General features: G+C 38.2%; 1 protein-coding gene across 1 annotated transcript; it reads right to left on the minus strand.

The window, feature by feature from the left end:
* Window positions 1-1,806: 1,806 nt before the first annotated feature.
* Window positions 1,807-7,711, minus strand: LOC131312538 (F-box protein At2g32560-like). Its single transcript, XM_058340384.1, has 5 exons — window positions 6,128-7,711; window positions 5,940-6,019; window positions 5,407-5,585; window positions 4,240-4,314; window positions 1,807-2,477 (listed from the first exon to the last, which is right to left on the minus strand). The coding sequence occupies exons 1-5, from the start codon at window positions 6,797-6,799 to the stop codon at window positions 2,290-2,292; spliced, it is 1,194 nt and encodes a 397-aa protein (XP_058196367.1). The 5' UTR covers window positions 6,800-7,711; the 3' UTR covers window positions 1,807-2,289.
* Between the last annotated feature and the right edge of the window lie 11,864 nt (window positions 7,712-19,575).

Raw genomic sequence — 19,575 nt, forward strand, 5'->3', positions numbered from 1 at the left:
AAAACTGACAATGAGCAAAACCCTAACATGTAATCCTTTTATCACTCCACAAAACACCAAAAACTGGTACCTAGGGCCGCATCTGCTGTTTCAAAAACCTATAAATTATCCATTGAATGGTTTCAGACATAAGCAATGGAATATTTGTCATAGAAAAGTTATCTTGAATCATAGGTTTGAGTATTTTATCTTAGAAGCAAAGAGTCATTCACAAGACTTAACCCCTTCCTTAAATCCAGCACCAAAATGGGTAAGCACCCAACACACAATCCCCTTTCCAAGCCATCCTTTTAATGTGGCAAAAAGAGAGCTCTTTTGGTCTCAATATTTGTACCCAAGAAGAAGACATGGAAACATCTCAAGCCTGCAATGGCAGTTCTATTTATGTGATCAGTGCACCATCTAGTCCAAGCAGATTCAGCAGCCCCAACAACAACATGGTGCATTTCTACAGCGCGCGGACGAGTCCCCGTGGAATGGGAGCGGTACTCGAGGAGGAAAACGCGAATTTCGACGACTTGGAATTCGAAACGAGTAAGAGATTCGGGCAGGAAGGCTATTCGGAGTTCAAAAAAGGGCCAGCTCTCGAGACTCTTGTACCGATGGCATTTGCCGATGAGCTCTTCAGTAATGGCCAAGTGGCGCCTTTGAAACCCCCGCCCGGCCGTCTCAGCTGCTATTCCTCCCCCAATGGAACTTCTAACCGAAGTTCATCATCCGCTGCTTCATCGCCTAATCCAGTGCTCAAAATCCCATTTCCGCGATGGAAAAACACGTGGAGCGATGAGTTTGATCCGTTCGCGGTTGCTTTGGAGAAAGTTACGGAGGAGAAGAGCCATCACCACAGGCGGAGCCGGTCCCTTTCTCCATTTAGGACCACCACTGCTCCACCAGTACTCCAAGACCAAAACAAACAAGGGGGTCCTCCTTACCTTGAGCTAATGAAGCATCAGATGGGACCAAACTGCCCTCAAGAAAATGATCCCCAAAAGTCATCACAAATGGTGGTAATAAGCCCAAGATCAGGACCACCAAACAAGCACAAGGGGTACTACTTGCCCTTTGGAAAGAAAGTGAGGCCCATGAAAGTAGGACATGAAGGGACCACGAAGGCAGTGGAGGAGGAGGAAACAACAGAATCAAGTGGAGGAGAAAATAGAGGACAGAAAGGAAAGGGGTTTCTTGGGAGGGAGAATAATGAAGGCAAGGCCATGAAAGAACAAGTTGCAGCCTTGTGGAATAGATTGAGGTCCCTTTCAGAACCACCCAAGAAAAAGGAGATCAGGAAGAAATTGAGTTCCAAAGTTGAAGGGAAATGCTCAGAAAGATGCAGAGAAAGTGGTTGTTGAAGAGCCCAAAATGGAAATCACACCATATATGCCGAGGATGGGACTTCGCTCGAGTCTCTGGATATCGAAACTATAAGGAACATGTATGGTCCTTGAAACTTTCTCCAGAAGATGTTGTTACCATGGGAAAAAAAAATTGGATAGCGGTTGTTTGTAACGCCCTCTCGCATGTGGTGTGATGAAATAACCGTTTGTATTGAAAATTTTCTCGTTACCGTGAGGGTTGTTGATATTCCTACCACAGTGTTATTGATTAGTGCTATTTTGTTCACCACCTAAAAAGTAGATGAACGTTGCACACATTACTGCGGTGGCCATGCCACAGAGAGTAAACTCAATCTTCTGTATTATATACTAAATTTCTGGTTGTATCCTAGCTAACAAATGGATACATTTAATTTAAACAGATTCTCATAAAATGGATGAATTATGCACATCAGTGTATTGACAAACTAACTTTATAAACTTGATTTTCATTCCCCATAATCTTCCTTATCCAAAACAGCATACAAGAACAGAGGAAAAGATATTTGGAATCTAACCATTCTGGGTTGTTACATCATAATACATTATATACCATTAAATTCCACAACTTCTACTTATTTTGCTTTCTACAACCAACCAAATAGAATTCAATACCAGGAAAAAAAATGTTTACAAAGAGGTAATTTATATGGTACAAAATATAAACATTTGAGTGGTAACATTGCATTGTTGTGTGAGAACACCCGCGTCAGTTTTCCCACCACTAACCGCGAAACAATAGTTGTAACCTAACAAAGGGGAAACGAAAAGCAGCAAGTTCTTCAATTTGAAGCAACTGAGCTGGAAATGAATCAACTTTCTCATCTTGCATCAACCACTGCTCTGAAATGAAAAATAGGAATGGAATCCATCTTCTAAGTCCATTATTTCAACCAGCGGTTGAAAGCCTTTTGGCCTACTCCAAGATTTCTGCTGGCCAAAGCTGCCTCCACATGGAAATCTCGTCGTTGGTGTGAAGTTTTCGGATTCCCCCGTAAAACCCATCTGCCTCGTTTCCTTCTTCGCGGTGGTCTTTTCGGTGGACGGTAGTTTGTCTCCACCGTGAACCTGGAGTGTACTGGTTGAACTCCAGCGCCACTGTGTCTGTCATCACAAACCAACAATGGTTAAGAAACTTGGCCTGGTGTGATCGAAATCTAATATTTTGCAATGAGATCACTGTAAAAAGATAAGGTCAGCGAAACCAAGGTCAAAAAGACAACCACAACCTCCCTTCCTGGCAAAAGAGTATTCATTCTCATGGGAATTGGAATGAAAAAACAACAGATTTTTTCTCGAAAAATAAGGAGAAATGAAGGTATAATTCGCCTGAATTCAAGTAAGATCTCCTAGGTCAGGTTGAGAAGGGGAAAGCCCGGGGAACTGGACTATTACTCTTCTATTACATTACGGAGATGTATCTAAAGTAAGGGGAAGAGGTGCTGTCTCCTAAAACTCTTTGTTTCTTTACCTTCCTCTCTCTGACAATAGTCCGAACAGAGTGATAACTCTATTGTTAAATCATGGCATGACAACTTGCTCATCGACATAAGAGTTTAGTTTGTCAATAACCTTCTATACAACTTTTATAAATGCAATAAAACTTCCATTTATTGTTATAAGACCGGAAAGCCTTAGCTGTAAAACAAGTCTCTTTTCCTAACAAAGTTCGAAACTGTTAGTAGACCTCAAAAGATACACCAACCTGATTTTTTTCACCTTGGCTTGAACCAGAAAGATAATCACTGGTATGGATTTATCAAAATATTAATCGGCCTTTACTTTATTTTAAGCAATAATAGAATAATATTCACATATCATAAGGACACAATAAATCACGCGAGAGCCTGCAATATTTCAATCAAGCTCAATAAACAATTGTCCACAAAATAGCCTCACGTGGGGGAAGAAATAAACCAGCAAATAAAGACTCCTTATAAAGGATTAACAACAAATAACTCTCGCCTTTGGCAAGATTTGACCCTCAACCTCTCACTTGCGAGTGCACAAGGGCGGCCGCGTAGGCTAGGCCTAGTTGGTTATATTACTTTGTGAAAAGTTTGGTGGGATCTTTACACAGATTAGTAAATGACAACAAAGAGAGGATAGTCCTATTAGCATGCAACAGCAGAAATGGAAAGTAAAGAAAGCAATGCAACTTTGGGACCAAAAATGCAGAACCACTCCAATCCTGTAACCAAACAGAGACTGAGGGAACAGAGGTTTCTTTCAGCCCAACTGGACTTGAAGATTCCACTGAGACACAAGTTATGACACTGCTGGCCAAAATCAAGACATATTGTCTGAGGATTTGACACCAGACCCAATTGAATTGCAAAGATGGTGACCCCATATTGAAAAGAGAGAGTTAGGAAAGTGGCTTGTCTATAACTGGGGTCTCTTTTGTGATGATGGCTTTAAAGTTCTCAACCACATTTTTATAAAGTTTTTAATGATTTCACATAAAGGAATTAAGACCTTTGGAAAATAACCAGAGTTCATATAATAGAGGGTGTCTGTCAAAATATAAACCAACTGATAGTTTCAAAGCAAGATTCACAAGTACCAAAACGATAGTTCCTCATAACCGACTTTTTAACCAGCTTTTTAAGTCTAATGGGATCCAGTGCATTATTGTTGGTATGATCGCACCAACCTTTTTAAGTTGCATTTAGCCCAGAAGCAAAAATGCAAACACGCCGTGTGTAGTGTCTTGTCCTTAAACTGTGTTTGGATCATGTATTTGTGGAAGCATATATAAATAGAGAAAACAAGTAGGGGACCAAGCTTAAAGTTCCACACTCAACTGGGGGGAGAAAAATTCTTTCCAGCTATGAAAGTAAAGGATGAAGACGCATCAACTTACCACTTTCATGACAACGACAGTAATTATCACTTCCATCACATGATTCCAAGTGGCCAACAACACCATACCACCAACCTGCATTTAAATGGCACAAATCTGTCAATCAGCTACCTGCGTAGATTTTTACGTATTTTATTATTTTGTTCTGAAGACAAACTCCCACCGCGTGGAGAAGGTTCTAGGAGCACTGAATAATCACTCAAATAAATGGTGGAGCTACTGGGGGTGGGGTGGGGGGCGTGACTACCTTAAATTTTTTTATTTTTTTTGAGTTCAGTTAGTTTTGTAACATACTCATGAAAACAACAAAAAAAAAATGTCAACCATAATGGAAAGGTATGAACAATCTATACTTTGAGCACACTAAAATTTACTAGTGAATAATACCATTGAGTATCCAGTCTTCAATTTGTCAAAAGCATTGTATAAAAACTCAAACAACCAGATTTAATCTTGAAACAGCACACTAGGAAAAGTTTTTTTGTCATAATTCCCCCCAAGTTCGATTCCTGGCTCCGCCCTGCTCCTGGCCCCACCTTGGATAGGACGGGGTGAATCTCACTATCTCAGATATTTCCCACCACCTTCAATCATTTGGCGGTATAGATATGTTTATATTTCGGTTGCGTTTTAAAGAAATTTCCAAGGAAAAATCCCTTCCAACACATGACAATTTTTCCAGCTTTGACAAAGGCTGTCTACCTAACAAAGACTGCTCCTCCTCCACCATGAGGAAAAAGGAGAAAAATGAATTTTGGATATGTCATTGGGGATCACTGTTGATTTTATTCCCTATTAAAAAAATAAAGGTTCCAACAGCTCTTTTAAAATAGGTCAATCAAATCCAACTTAGAGTTGAGCACGTCTTCTATGATGGATTACCCCCTAACTTAGAAAAAGGGAGTAGGAAATTCTATATGGTGATATAACCCTTTTTGGATATGGCATCCATTTTTCCATGAAGTTTCACACCACACCAGGCTTGTACCACCCACCCACCGATCCAAATTAAAAACCATAAAAAATAATTGAAAAACTCCAAAAAAATAATAAATAAAAATGAATATGTCAAATATGCTCCCAGCCAACATCCATGAAGTGACTTGAAGCAAGAATAGAGGTATCAAAAACTTGAAATAAAAGGAAGGATGAAGTTTAATAACAAACCATAAGGGAATTCTTTGTTTCTCCTCCACTGAATCTCAATGTGATCGCCGGGGCGCAATTCATTCAAACAGTCAGATATATGAAGATCATGAGGGGAAGTATCAATAGGGGGTGCCCTTAGCCTATCCCAAGTCACACCATTTTCTACTGCAGCTGCCCTTCTCCCATGTGGTGGGTACCTAAAAGATACAAACCACACAAACATGCTCAAACACCAATTGCTACATCAAGTTATTATTGCTAAAGATCAAGATTGGGAATCAAATAGTGAATTACTATTATCTAGGGGAATCTGAAAAAACCCAGACAAGATTATGTCGAGCATAATGAGTGGAAATGAACAAAAAGTCTAGGAACACAACTTTGAAACACAACCCCATTGTCCGGGCCGTTGGATGTATGTGGCCTATGTGCATCCAACGGCTCCAGACACTGTTGTATTTCGAGTAGTGTTTTAAAGTTGTGCCCGTAGCATTGCTTGGAAATGAATTCCTCGAGATTCAAGTCTAATTACGGAACAGCTTCGCAATTACCTGGCCTGGAATGTATCAGTCCGGGAATCATAGCTCAGCTCTGCATCATAGCATGACAGCATAAACCCAACATGCCCATTCTGCAAAAGAAACGGCACACACACACACAAAAAAAGCTCACAATTTTGTTTGAATGGAAAACACAACTTAGAACAACAATAATGTAATCCAATTCACAGCTAATGTACCTCGCGATTATAGACCTGCGCAGGAAACCAGAATTTTCCAGACTCAAGAGCAAGATACCAGGTCATAATCGAATCAACAGGAAGAGAACTCTTCATCTCTTTTGCAGTAGTATCAAAGTTTGATCTCATTAGAGAAAAAGGCCATAGACGAGAAAGAGACCTCATCAAGCCTCTTCTCTGGCTTCTCTCAAAGCCAGACTCTTTTCTTGAAACCATATGCCACTGCCACTCCCGGTGAGCAGCCGGGCCGATAACCTGGCCCCATTTCCTCTTCATATGCCTTTCCCACAGGCGGTCACTTGTACACCTATCCCTCAAACCACCACAAACACCAGCCATACTACAAAGCCCATCAGGAGGAAGCCTCTCCAGAATTGAGTCCAACACCAATTCCGGCAAGTCCAGAAGACAAATCTCTTCTGTTGTTGCCTCATCAAAGTTGTCAACTTTTGAACTTGGGCTCCTCTTTTTCATTGACATTTTTGGGGGAACTTGAATGGAATGGCCGGATAATATAGTCTTCAAGAAGTTGGCAAGGGGAAGGAATGATAAGTCTTTCCAAAACCAAAGGGATACCAATCTTATCTCACAAGCCCAATGGGGGAGGGGCTTGAGAGGGAGGGAATTGTAAAATAAGATAAAGGAGACACAAGTTATCAAGAAGAAAAGCATTTGAAAACAGGAAATCTGAAATGGGTCGGATTTGAATTCGGCATAAATGATAAAAAGGAGGAAAGGGATCACGAAGGTAAACGAACTAATTGTGGCAAAAAGCAGTGGCTCGTAAGAAGAGTTTCATTTGTCTTTCTCTTCTTCAGAAAACCCCAGAAAAAGAAAGCAACTTTTTTTTTACGAAGCCCACCAGTCCAATTAGTGGGCCTCGTCTATGACTATATGAAGTACAGATGAGTGGTGGAGGTCAGAAACACCAATCTATAATCCCAAGGAAGATCAAAGTTCCTTCTTTTTTTTGGGTTAATCAAATTGACTCCAATTGTGAAAGCAACCAAGAAAACTTCTTTGATAATATGCGTATATATAGAGCGATTATAGAGTATAGAGAAGTGAAATGGGTATTTTTGGATGAACCCAGAAAATTATAGAGAAAATTTGGATGGAATTCAGAGCTATATGGGTCTCGATTGACTAAAAACAATTAACAAGAAACACCAAGGAGGAGAATAAGGTGAGAAAGAGATCTGGGTTGTTGGAATTTGATGCAAAATTAGATGAAATTCTGTCATATAATATGTAGTGATTGAAAAGAGGACACAACAGATGACAGTGAGAGATGATCCAAATGGGCAAAAATGGAAGATTAGGGGGGGAAATTGGTGAAGATTTTTGGGTATTTTGGTGAAAATTGAAGAAGGTGATGGAGATTGCAAAGTGGGGGGAGAGTCCTCTCTGTCTCTCTCTATTTTTCTCCACCACTTTTTTCAGTCCATCAGATTCTTCCTCAATTCACAACACACCAAACCCTCCCCTCTCCTGCTCTCTCTCTCTCTCTCTCTCTCTCTCTCTCTCTCTCTTTATGTTTCTATATTACGCCAAAAGACAAACAGGTAGTGGGCAACAAACATACAGAAGTGCAACAAATACTCTCTTTTTTAATGGGCAGTTTCCGGTTAAGGGATAAAAATAAACGTAACTTTTATTTGTGGATAACAGTAGATACTCTTTCTAATCCTTCCAAAACACAAGACGTTGGAGGGAAGTCCGGCCCACCAGAAAAAATGTTACAGATGGAAATGATAACATAAGCAAAGCCATACACATTTGTGGTAAAACATTCCCTACACTTGATTGGGGGTGCTTTGTAGATGGGCATTGTCAAAACTAGGGGTGTAAACGAATCGAGCTTCGGCGAACTTGAACTCGGCTCGTTTATTAAACGAGCCAAAAACTCGAGTTTGAGCTCGACTCGAGTCTTAACGAGCTGAGTCCTTAACGAACCGAGCTTAGTCATTTACTAAACGCTCTCTTTAATCAAGTCGAGCCTCTCTTAACGAGCAGAACTATTGTCGAACGAGTCAAACTCCACTCGGCTCGTTCAGTAAACGAGCCGAAAACTCGAGCTCGAGCCCTTAACAAGCCTAGCTTGCGAGCTGCTCGGTTCATTTACAGCCCTAGTCAAGAGCAACTGATCAGCAGCAACAGCAAGTGCACCCATTTTTTTTATTATCGGATCTACTTGCGCGCACCTCAATTGATTCTGGAGTTTTTGAAATTAACGACCAGACAATCCCTCTAGTGACTACAAGATTTGCAAGGTTTGGCCTCTGCAGGATTCGGACATGCGATTTCCTGCAACACAAGTACTTACTTGCTTCCATATGCCCACCTGGCCAAACCCCCATAGGATTAACAAGTACACTCATTGATGTCAAAATGGAATTTTTATAGTTATTTTAAAACTTTCTACATTTTAACAATCTCAAAAAATAGCAATATCGTTGCACTTGTTTGGTGCCATAGCCTTGAATTTACCCCATTAAATTAAATCAATCTCATTTTTTTATGCAAATCAAATGACTTGCATGATTTGGCAAAATTGCCGATCGTCAAACTTGGATCTGTTTCACTAACTAAAATAAGTATTTATTTTATAAATTAAAGGTGATGTATTATGAGAGAATGACTTATCATGTAAAGTGAAAAATAAATACTTTAAAATAAGAATCTTAGCGGAACAGGACCTGACATTCTCAAAATTTTACGTTGAATTTGGTGCAAAAATGGGGATGAGGCCCCGTTCCGCCTAAGGAATATAAGTACTTATTTTTTGAATTAATGATGATCTAGTGTAAGAGAATGACTTGTCTCTCGTAAAACAAAAAATAAGTAGTACTTTAAAAAATAAAAACTTTAGCGGAACGAGATTTACCATTCTTGATGCCGCATGTAGACTTTGATATGAAATTTACCCCGATGATATATACTTGCTCTAAAGAAATCAGAATTTCTGTTTTATCTTGAGGGGGATTAGCTCCCCTAGCCTCCATATCCCTCTCCCTTTGCAATCATAAACACAATTATATTGAGGGGATTAGCTCCCCTAGCTTCTATATCCCTCTCTGGGATTGAAATATGTGATCTCGTGAAATAATTTATTGATACAAATAGTTTATTCAAACATTGATAGGTGCTTGGAAAAAAATAATTTATTGATAAAATTACCGGATCAATATAATTAGGAAAACTCATAGGTAGATGTCTGATTTATAACTTAATTTTTTTAAATAATAAATTAGGTAGGACCTACAAGGCACTCAGATTATTATTATTATCTAAAAGGCGGGACAAGACCGACATATATAATTGAAACTTTGAAGAAATATGGAAGAGTAAATGCGAAGGGTAAACTAGGTGTGACTTTCAAGCAATTGCAATCATTTCTATTCAATAGTCAAAACTCTGAAAACAGAGTGATTTTTCAGTACCGAGCGAATATATCTTATGTGGTGTCAGTTCGGCGCATTCGAGCCGTCCGATACACTTTTGAACAGCTCCATGTGGTATCCGCTCGGCACTGAATTTTTTTCCCTGAAAGCAAATTTAACAAAAAAGATTTAAGTTTGTGGAGAAGAGCCATAGTATGAAACTTTCCAATGTACCCAAAAAAGAAGAAGGTTGTAATGGGAGAAATTTTGTTGACAGGAGTAAGGGAATTAATTTTAGCACTCTAAAAATTGATGGAAGGGCTCCAAAACGACGTCATTTTGTGTATCAACACAGTTCAGTTTTGGAGCCCCTCCATCAAATTTTGGAGTGCCAAAATCACAATCCTATAAGTAATAGTTTTTTTTTATTAGATTCAAGCTGACCTCGTTCTTCTAAAGTTTCTATTTTTTGAATACTTATTTCTTACTTTACTAGACAAGTCATTCTCTTATAATACATCACATTTAATTCAAACAACAAGTACTTATTAAAATAAGTACTTATTTTCCTACCTCACCAACAAATTACCATGTAGCTGAGCGCTCGGCCCTTTTAATTTATTATTTTTTGATCATCTTTTAATTTATTATTACTAGCAGTGAAGGCTCAGATCAATAAAAAAAAATATTGTGGAGGCTTTATTTGAACAACATAATGGATGCACTGAAAATAGGTTTCCTTTCATTTATGCAGTATTTGAACCAAGTGGGTGCTCTCTCTTTCTCTACAGAGATGGGTCATCATTCTACAACAGTGGTCTTTGTCTTAGAAAGTAAGACCACCACTATCTCTCTTTTTATACGATGAATGACTTGTAGGTATTGACATGAAGAAAATCGTCGGCAGAATCGTGAATAGTTGATTACGGAGTCAATCGCGCTCGTTCAAAAATGTTTTGAACGGTCTGGATGTCAATCACGATTGATTATTGCTGTAAAGAAATTACTCACGGCAGAACCGTGAACAAGTTTTTCTCATTGATCTATCTACACTTTGCATTGGCTCTAATAATCACAAATTCTCATGTTTTTTTTATTGTTAGAGAATTACTTGTTTATTCTTTCTTGTTTTTTTTGGCAGACGAAAATGTGAATTAGTTGTTTATTCAAACTTATGGTACACATGGGACGCGGGGGCTCTGCTGCCCAGGGCGGGCAGCAGCCCCTACCCACACTCACACACGATACCGTTTCATCAAAGAAAAAAAAAAAACTCTTCCGCTTGTAATTCTATGGAGCAGAAACGTAATTACGAGAGTTTTAGAGTTAAAATTTAATTATGTCTCTTTAGAATAATAAGATCTTCACGTCAATTCAAACGGATTGAAAATTGGAGCACTTAATTTTTTAATCATATTTTTTAATATATAAACGGTCTAAAAAATTAAGTGTGCCACTTTTTAATTCGTTTGAACAAGTACGAATATCTTATTATTCTAATCATATTATTTTAAAGAGATATAATTAACTTTTATCTATAGGACTTTCATAATCACGTTTCTGATCTACAGAATCCTAAATTAATTGAACTAGGGTGCAAGGTCCGTCCGTATGTCTAGAATGAGATTTTTTGTTGATAGCAACACGCAAGATTTTTTTCGAGGAAAGCCGTGTAGACTTGGAACAATCTTCATTCTATTCAGGACTACGTACGACAGAGATGTTGCCATGTCATTCTAACGATAGAGATGAAACAATTTAGCAAACTAATTAATCCGCCGGTTTTAGTATTGCTTGCTTCGATCACACTGTTTAAGAATTTCATTTGTTGGAATATATATATATAACATAGAAAAGATAGGCATTTTGTCTATGTTATTATCTATTTCGTCTCAATGCTTGTAAGCAAGTGACCGGAAGGTGATGCTTTTGTTGTTGACGTTGATTGTGCGAGGTTAATTTTGCGTTTTTTTTTTTTTTTTTTAACGACAAAGAAAAATTTAGAAGTACAAGGCATCATAATGTTCGAAATACATCACAATCGACACCCAATCCACCCGATAATTCTATGCCGCTAACTACCCTAATGAGAGTCAACCCGTAAAATGAAATATACTGAAGCAACACAAGGAAATGACAACAATCAAATATAGCCCAACAAAAGCAACCCCAAGCTTTTCATGGTCATGATGAGTACAACGATTTAATTGTGCAGGGTTACTTTTTGTATTGATAAATGAGAAAAGAAAAAAGGACAAATAGAAATAGAGTAGTATACACGCCCATGAGTTGTCAACAAGGTAAAAACGAATTTACTCTTGTAACATAGCAGAGTTCGATTCCCTCTAAAGACAAACCATGATTTAAGTGGGGGGGCCATGACGGTGGATTCCTGTGCTAGTCTCCCCAAGGTTTGAATTGCACAGTCAGATCTAATAATGACTCGATTACAGAGTTGTTTTTCAGTTAAAGAAAAAGAAAGAGAGTAGTATATTTTGGAGGGAAGAAATTTATTCTGGGCTCTATCGTGAATAAGTTCTTTACAACACAACTCCCACTGTTCATATTATATCCGGAGGCTATTATATGTGGTTTATCTAGGTGACAAACACCGGATATAAGTATTTAAGATACTATCAGATGTGACAACATATCCGTCTCTTATATCCCGTCGTCAAGCAGGCTGTAACACACTGTTTTTTATATGATTCTTTCTCCTATCATTGTGGCTTGTGGGCACCATTCTCTATTGTGGAAGTTGCTACTCCCTCCGTCCCTTTTTAAATGTCTCGTTTCGTAACTCCAAATTATCATTATACATTTCACATTAATTTTTACCTCAATTTTTCTTATTTATCCTCTATGGAGACATCATCATTGCACTTTTACTCACTAACTTTTCAAAATGGAATCTACTTTTAATGGCAAAATGGAAAATGTATCAACTTTTACCTACTAACTTTACAAAATGGACACTTATTAATGAACAACTCAAAATGAAATACTAGACTTTAAAATGGGGATGAAGGGAGTAGTAATCACCTCCTTTGTCTCTCCATAGAATATGGAGCAAATGGCATTCAACTTGGACCGGCTAAGGTCCCGTTTTCACTAACAAAAACACTACGGTTCCGTTTGTTTCAATGTAAAACATTTTACAATGTAAAATATTTTTTCAGAAAACAACTTCAAAATTTTATTTTTTGGTGTTTGGTTGGCACTTGAAAATATTTTCAGAAATCAACAAAATAGTTTAGAGAGAGCGCAAGTGGGGGCTTAAACGGTGGCAATATCTGAGATTATTAGAATTGAATATGGGTCGGAACTGATGATCGAGGAAACTGAGCAGTGAGAATTGTAGTAGAAGACGGCGGGTTCACTTTGGAAAATAACTTACGGAAGATTTAAGGGTAAGTCATTTTCATCCAATTAATGAAAAATGTTTTACATGTAAAATGTTTTCCTCATTTTTTACACAATTAAACACCGAAAAATAGGTAAAATATTTTACGTCCAAACAAACGGAGCCTACAAACTTTAACGCATTTTACTATCTCGTTTCCATTAACAAAAAAATTGTCAACAAAAATTATTTTTGTTACAATAACTCTACTTATAAACTCATCAACAATTTATTCACTACCTGAAATAATTTGACATTTTTCAATAACTTATTCACTACCAAAAACACCTAACAACTTCTCTTTTTCTTCTTTTTTTAAAATTTTTTTGGGAAATTTCATGATTATCATGACGAAGGTGCTTAAAGGCATTAAAATATATTCTCTTTAGTTCACAACCGGCCACCTCCTCATGACTCTTAAAGTTGAAACATCTCTCTCTACTGTCCACACATGAGCAATTTTATAAAAAAAGAAAAGGAAAGGAAAATGAAAAGTAGTCTCCTTTCCATATATATTTCACTATTTACATCAAATGCTTGCGCATTTTTATTTATGAACATAGATAGATTACTTCACAGTCATCGGCCGGGTAGTGTTGTCTTTAGTAATGGGCTTACTGAAATCTAAGAACTCGACAAAGAGTATATCGAGAAAAGACCAAAACAGCCCACAGAAGTTGAGGATCTGAAAGACTAAGATAAAAGAAAAGAACAAAACTGGAAAATACATTCAATGGAGATTGAATGAGCACTAAACCAGGATAGCCCCAAAGTGACACCAAGGAATATCCAGCACTAACCAGTGCATCAGCCAGAACAGGAGCCACATCGATCAGCCGGATTCCTTAATGTCTACACCAAATAAAGACATTAAGGAATGGAAAGACCGACTAAGTGATACCTCAGCCGACATCGGGGAAACATCTGAAGCTGCAATAGCATGTAAGGGAATCAGCAGCAGCAGTAGTGAAGTAGTCACGACACAAACACCCGTATGGATCATCAGCAATACAAGGAATCAGCATAGTCTGACAGAATAGTAGTCTCAGCGCGAGCATTAACATAGACACCGCGATAATCAAGGCTATAGGTGCAGACAGCAGACATATACTACTACATCTCTTAGACCTCCAAAACTTAGGAGTTGACGAGCAAGAGAACCAGCAAAGCATCAGCAACATACTTTGTTTCCACGGACCTAACGAAGTAATACATAGCATCAGAATTCATCATTTCTTGGCTGTGTTTGACAATAGCACCAACATATATAGGCTTCCAATTCATCAATATCCTTAGATAGCAGCACCGATGAGCACGTAGCGAAACTCCGGCTAAGACTAAATGGCAAATGATCTCTTAGCCCTCCAAGATACTGGAGTTGAAACAGGATCAAGCCAAGATCAAGCTCCATGCATGACTCCTCCTCCTCCTCAGTACTCCAACAAGGCCCACATGGATAAAGAAAGAAGACACAGACACGCAAAAGGAGACACAGACCAACCAAAGTTAATAAGCCCAACCAAAAGAAAAGACAACCCCACGATCCCCAGCCAACCCCACCCAAAGAATGACCAGAAAACAAAACCCAAACCAGCCAGACACAACAGGACGCCCAGCATGAGGTCGGCACAAAGCAAAAGAAACACTTTCTTCTTGAAGCAAGGTGGACGAGGGTATGGCCTTCAAAGAAAGAGTTTTGTGGTTTTAGAGTTTTTGTCCACGGGTCTTGGATCCTCCTGGATTGTCTAGTACTACACGCATTTATGGGAACCTTCCCTGCACAACTGCGATGATTCAAACCATTCACGTTTTAAACCTCGTTGAGAACGTAATCACGCAAAAATCATGCTGATTGGATCGGAATCTAGTGTTGTATAGGATCTTTCTAAGCTAAAAATATCTCATATGCATATTAAACAGTATTCGATCAACATAATATTTTTTACTTGACTGATGCTCTCAATTAGATCTAAAACAAGAGCTTTGGGTCCATTAAAATGAGCTTGAAAAATATCCACGAAAGAGCTAATGATACTGTTGAAAGGACAAGAAAGGATCCAAATTTTTCTTGAAAGCGTAGCATGTTAAAGAATGACACATAAAGTAACTAAATATCATTGGTCGTAATAGTGGGAGACACGTGGCTAGATGTCGGCAATGATGCACAAAATGCCCCCACCAATACGTACATATTCATTCCATAGTTATCCCATGAAGCATGCCACCCTGTAATGTAAGCGTGCTAATACATTATAGGGTGTAGTGCAAGTAGGGTTGTAAATGAGTTGAGTTTTGTTGAGGTCAAGTTCGGTTCGAGCCTTAACAAGCCGAATCCTTAACTAGTCGAGCTTAGTTATTTACTAAACGAGCCGAAACAAACCGAACCTAGTTCGCAAGCTGCTCGATTCGTTTACTGTCCTAAATACAAGTCGGTAAGCTCAACCAATATCTCAAGTCGGTAACCAAGAGTTCACTATAAAGTAGACTGTCCAAGAAAAAAGGTAGAGCGACCAGCTATCATTAGTCTTTTCTTTTCTTTTTTTTTCGATCATTTAATAAGACCCGCAGGCAATCATTAGTCATTTGATCGAACAATATTTGTCTTGGAACAGAGATGGTCAGTGTAACTCCAAAAGTGGACTGTAGTCAAATTTTGTCAAAAAAAAAAGTTAATTTATGCCTATTGATGTCTAATTAACTTGATTTTTACCGTAGGTTTTGGGAATCTCTATATAAACAAACCGTGAGGTCAAAGAAACAATAGTTTGGCAGGTTAATTTTGATGGAGCCCGATCAAGTGCACAATGCCACTTACTGCACTACAGACCCTTTGTAGGTCGTTAGCGACCGGATTAGTTTTTGTGAAGATATGATAAATATAGCATTCCGGGGATAAATAAAAACACAAAAAAAGACACTTCATCTCAATTATTGAAGACAATGGCTGAGATTAGAAATTCACAAAGAATTACTCCGCACCGCGAAGAATTATTTAATAACATTTGGGACCTCTCTACTCATTGCCAATTGGCTTTGAGATAGATATAAAGTTTCTACATAGTATCAGAGCGGGGCCCGTTTCACCCCACATTTTATAAAATTCACAATCCACACCCCACGATGACAGACCAGTAAAAAGGCTGCACGATGATAGGACCCAAAAGTGGCCACATGTGACAGACCTCAAGCGCGGCTGCACGTGAGGGGGGATGTTAAGAAAATAGAGTCTCACATTGCTTGGGAGTGGAATGGGTGATCACTTAATAAGATTTGAGATCTCTCCCCTTATTGCCAATTGGTTTTGAGATGGATATAAAGCTTCTACAAGAATTACTCCTGGCCGCGTAAAATTACTCCTGGCCGCAAAGAATTACTCTTGGCCGCAATTCTGTGCGGCCAAGAGTAATTTTGTGTGGCCAAGAGTATTTCTTCTAGACCAAGAGTAAAATTCTATGCGACCAAGATTAGTGCTTTGCGGCCAAGAGTAATTCTTTACGGCCAGGAGTAATTCTTTGCGAGCAGAAGTAATTATTTGTGAACTTCTTATCTTAGCTATTGGTTTCAATGAATGAGATGGAATGTCTTTTTTTGTTTGTTTCCCCCAAATGCTCCCCATATATATATATATATATATATATAGAGAGAGAGAGAGAGAGAGAGAGAGAGGGGGAAAAGGATATTGATGGTTTGTTTTAGTAATTCATAGAAGAGGGAATAAGTGTATGCTTTGTTTATTTTGGGGTAGATATAGAATTAAAAGAAGACGGTAGCATTTTTGTAATTAAGAAGACGGATAAAATAGCACCACCCCTCCCCCTATTCTTATTATATCTGGAGGATATTATATATGTGGTCTATATTCTGATGGTAAACACCGGATATAAGTACTTTGGTTATACTATTCGGGTGACAATATCTCCGCCCCTTATATTCCGTCGCCAAACGGGCCATAACACCATGTGTTTTTTATATATTATTTTTTCTCTTATCATTGTGGCCTGTGGGCATCATTCCTCTTTTGTGGAAGTTGCTAGTACCTAGTAATCACCTCCTTTGTCTCTCCGTAGAATATGGAGCAAGTGGCATTCAACTTGGACAGGCTAAGTGTATGCTCTTTTTCTTCTTTTTCTTCTTAAAATTTTTGGGGAAAAAGAAAAAGTTTTCTTGATTATCATGACGAATGTGCTTAAGGGCATTATTAAAGTATGACTCTTAAAGTTGAAACATCTCTCTCTACTCATTTGTCCACACATGAGCAATTTTAAAAAGAAAGAAAATGAAAAGTAGTTTCCTCCTCATATATATATTTCACTATTTACATCAAAACGACTAGGGCTTTGCTACTTGCGCTTTTTTTTTTTTTTAATTTATGAACAGATATTCAGATAGGTTACTTCACGTAGTCGTCGGGTAGTGTTGTCTTCGGTATCACTTTAGTCATTCACGGGAAGTTTCACCGTACTTATGTTGGGGTCGATGTTGAGGTTCTGGCGGGAATATGCTTGATCACTTGGTGGTGTCGCTTGTGCCTTTGATTTCTACAATCAGGTAAAGGCCGGTCTTCTCAGATGAGGATCGAGCTCTTATGTGGTTTCTCATGTGATGCAAATTGAGATCTACTAGTGCAGTTCTGTTTGATGATTAATTTGAGCCGTTTATTTGGTAAACCTCGTTATGCATATGATCAGAGGGACCAAGCACGTGCTTGATGTGGATTTATGCTGGTTCCTTAATTACCAACTCATCTATGCCCTGGGTGTGTTCTGGATGCAAGTTTCTACCCCCTCTCTCTCTCTCTCTCTCTCTTACCACATTTATGGATGATTTCTAATTGACCTTCGGTATGGCTTTTCTATTTATTTATTTTTGTAAAAATACTATACACAGACGTCCGAATACAGATTCGAACACAACAATGTTTGAAGTTGTCCGACTTATGTGGGCTCCCCCACATGCATCGTGTAGACTGTAGAGCCCATGTTCATCGAACGATTCTAAACACATGCGTGTCCGAGTTTTTGTCTAGACATCTCTGTCCGCAGCACTACCCGACCCATGATCTTACTAAGAAAAAATAAAACGATTTAATAGGGCCGACGAGAAAGCTCCAATCATCGAGGCATGGGATATACTTGTTTTTATTCTTGTATTCTTTGAACGGTTCAGAATGGAGCAAATAATTCAAAAGCTAGCTAAGGCCAATTATGAGATTGGCAAATCTTCTAGCTCACGTCTGCTCTATCTGTGAGTTGTCAATTAATCCTCAACCTCATGGCCAGAAATTGGCCATAATTTGCATGTACATGTGAGTAGTAGGTCCAGGCAGATATTCACTGGGAACCTAACAAATTACTACACAACGTTTCTTCTAGAAAAATAGAAAAGTAAAAAAGAAGCCATAAATGGTACCTACAGATATTGGTATACGATGCGTGTGCGCATGAGAGAGCGCACATGATTCTATCTATACACCTGGATAGAATTGCCGGCTCCAAATGTAAGTGTGGGTGGTCATTTGAACACCCAATTATTTATTTATTTTAAAATTTTTTGAATATAACATGGAGTAATTTTATTTTAGGTTTTGCATCAACACTTAATCCTATGTTATCCCATTAATCTAGGTAATTCACAAATGTGACAGTAATCAAAGAGCTTGTCCCTAGAGGTCGTAAGGTCAAATCTCACCAAGGATAAACGTTACAAATCTTAGGGCCATTAGAGGTTTGCCCGGTCATTCATTTTAGGGTCCCAGAAAAGTTAAGATGCGTAAACTAACCTAGCTCCTTAGGCCATCCACAGTGATATAATCAAATGTTAATTGTTTTTAAAGTTAACAATATTTGTGCAAAAGATGACTCACAATGGTATAATCAAACTTAGCAACATCCTTAAAAATAATCAAATTTTAGGTTTTGGATAACCAAAACTAGCAACATTTTTCAATAATCAAAAGCATTTTTAAGCTTTGGATAACCAATTTTAGGCTGTGGACCCCTTATTTTGGTTATGGACTAGAAGCGATCATTGTGAACCTCAACATTGGTAAGCTTAACAACCTTTTAAATGAATAATCAAAAGCTGATGTGTCAACTTTTGATTATCCATTTTTGATTATACCATTGTGGATGCCTTAGTTATCTGGAAAAAAAAAAACATAACAGCTTCCTTTATATGAACTTGTAATGTAGCCCAAGTACTTGGGTGTTGGTTTCAAGATTATACCCCTCCTCTTGCCCCTTGGATAATACATTGAATATATATTATATTCCATTGGTAAAGGTTCAAATTGACTTCCTTTATTTATAGCCCCAATGATAAAGGTTCAAACACATCAAAGAGGGGAAAAGAACAAGCAACCAATCAATGATCTGAAGTTATAAAGGGCTAATACCATGATTCTAATAGGTTTATGAATTATGCCACATAAAGATTGGTCTATCTAAGTACCAGATTTTCATGTTCATACACATCTAAACACACATTCAACCTCGCATGATTCTAATAAGTTTATGAATTATGCCACATAAAGAATAGTCTATCTATCACATTTCCATGTTCGACACACATCTAACACACATTTTAGTCTCGCAATTCGAGCATGGGGTTCAAGTAGAAGCATTCCCATGCACAACAATTCAAGTCCACATGAGACGCATCCA

This window comes from Rhododendron vialii, chromosome 13a (genome assembly GCF_030253575.1).
Source record: "Rhododendron vialii isolate Sample 1 chromosome 13a, ASM3025357v1".
Lineage (NCBI taxonomy): Eukaryota > Viridiplantae > Streptophyta > Magnoliopsida > Ericales > Ericaceae > Rhododendron > Rhododendron vialii.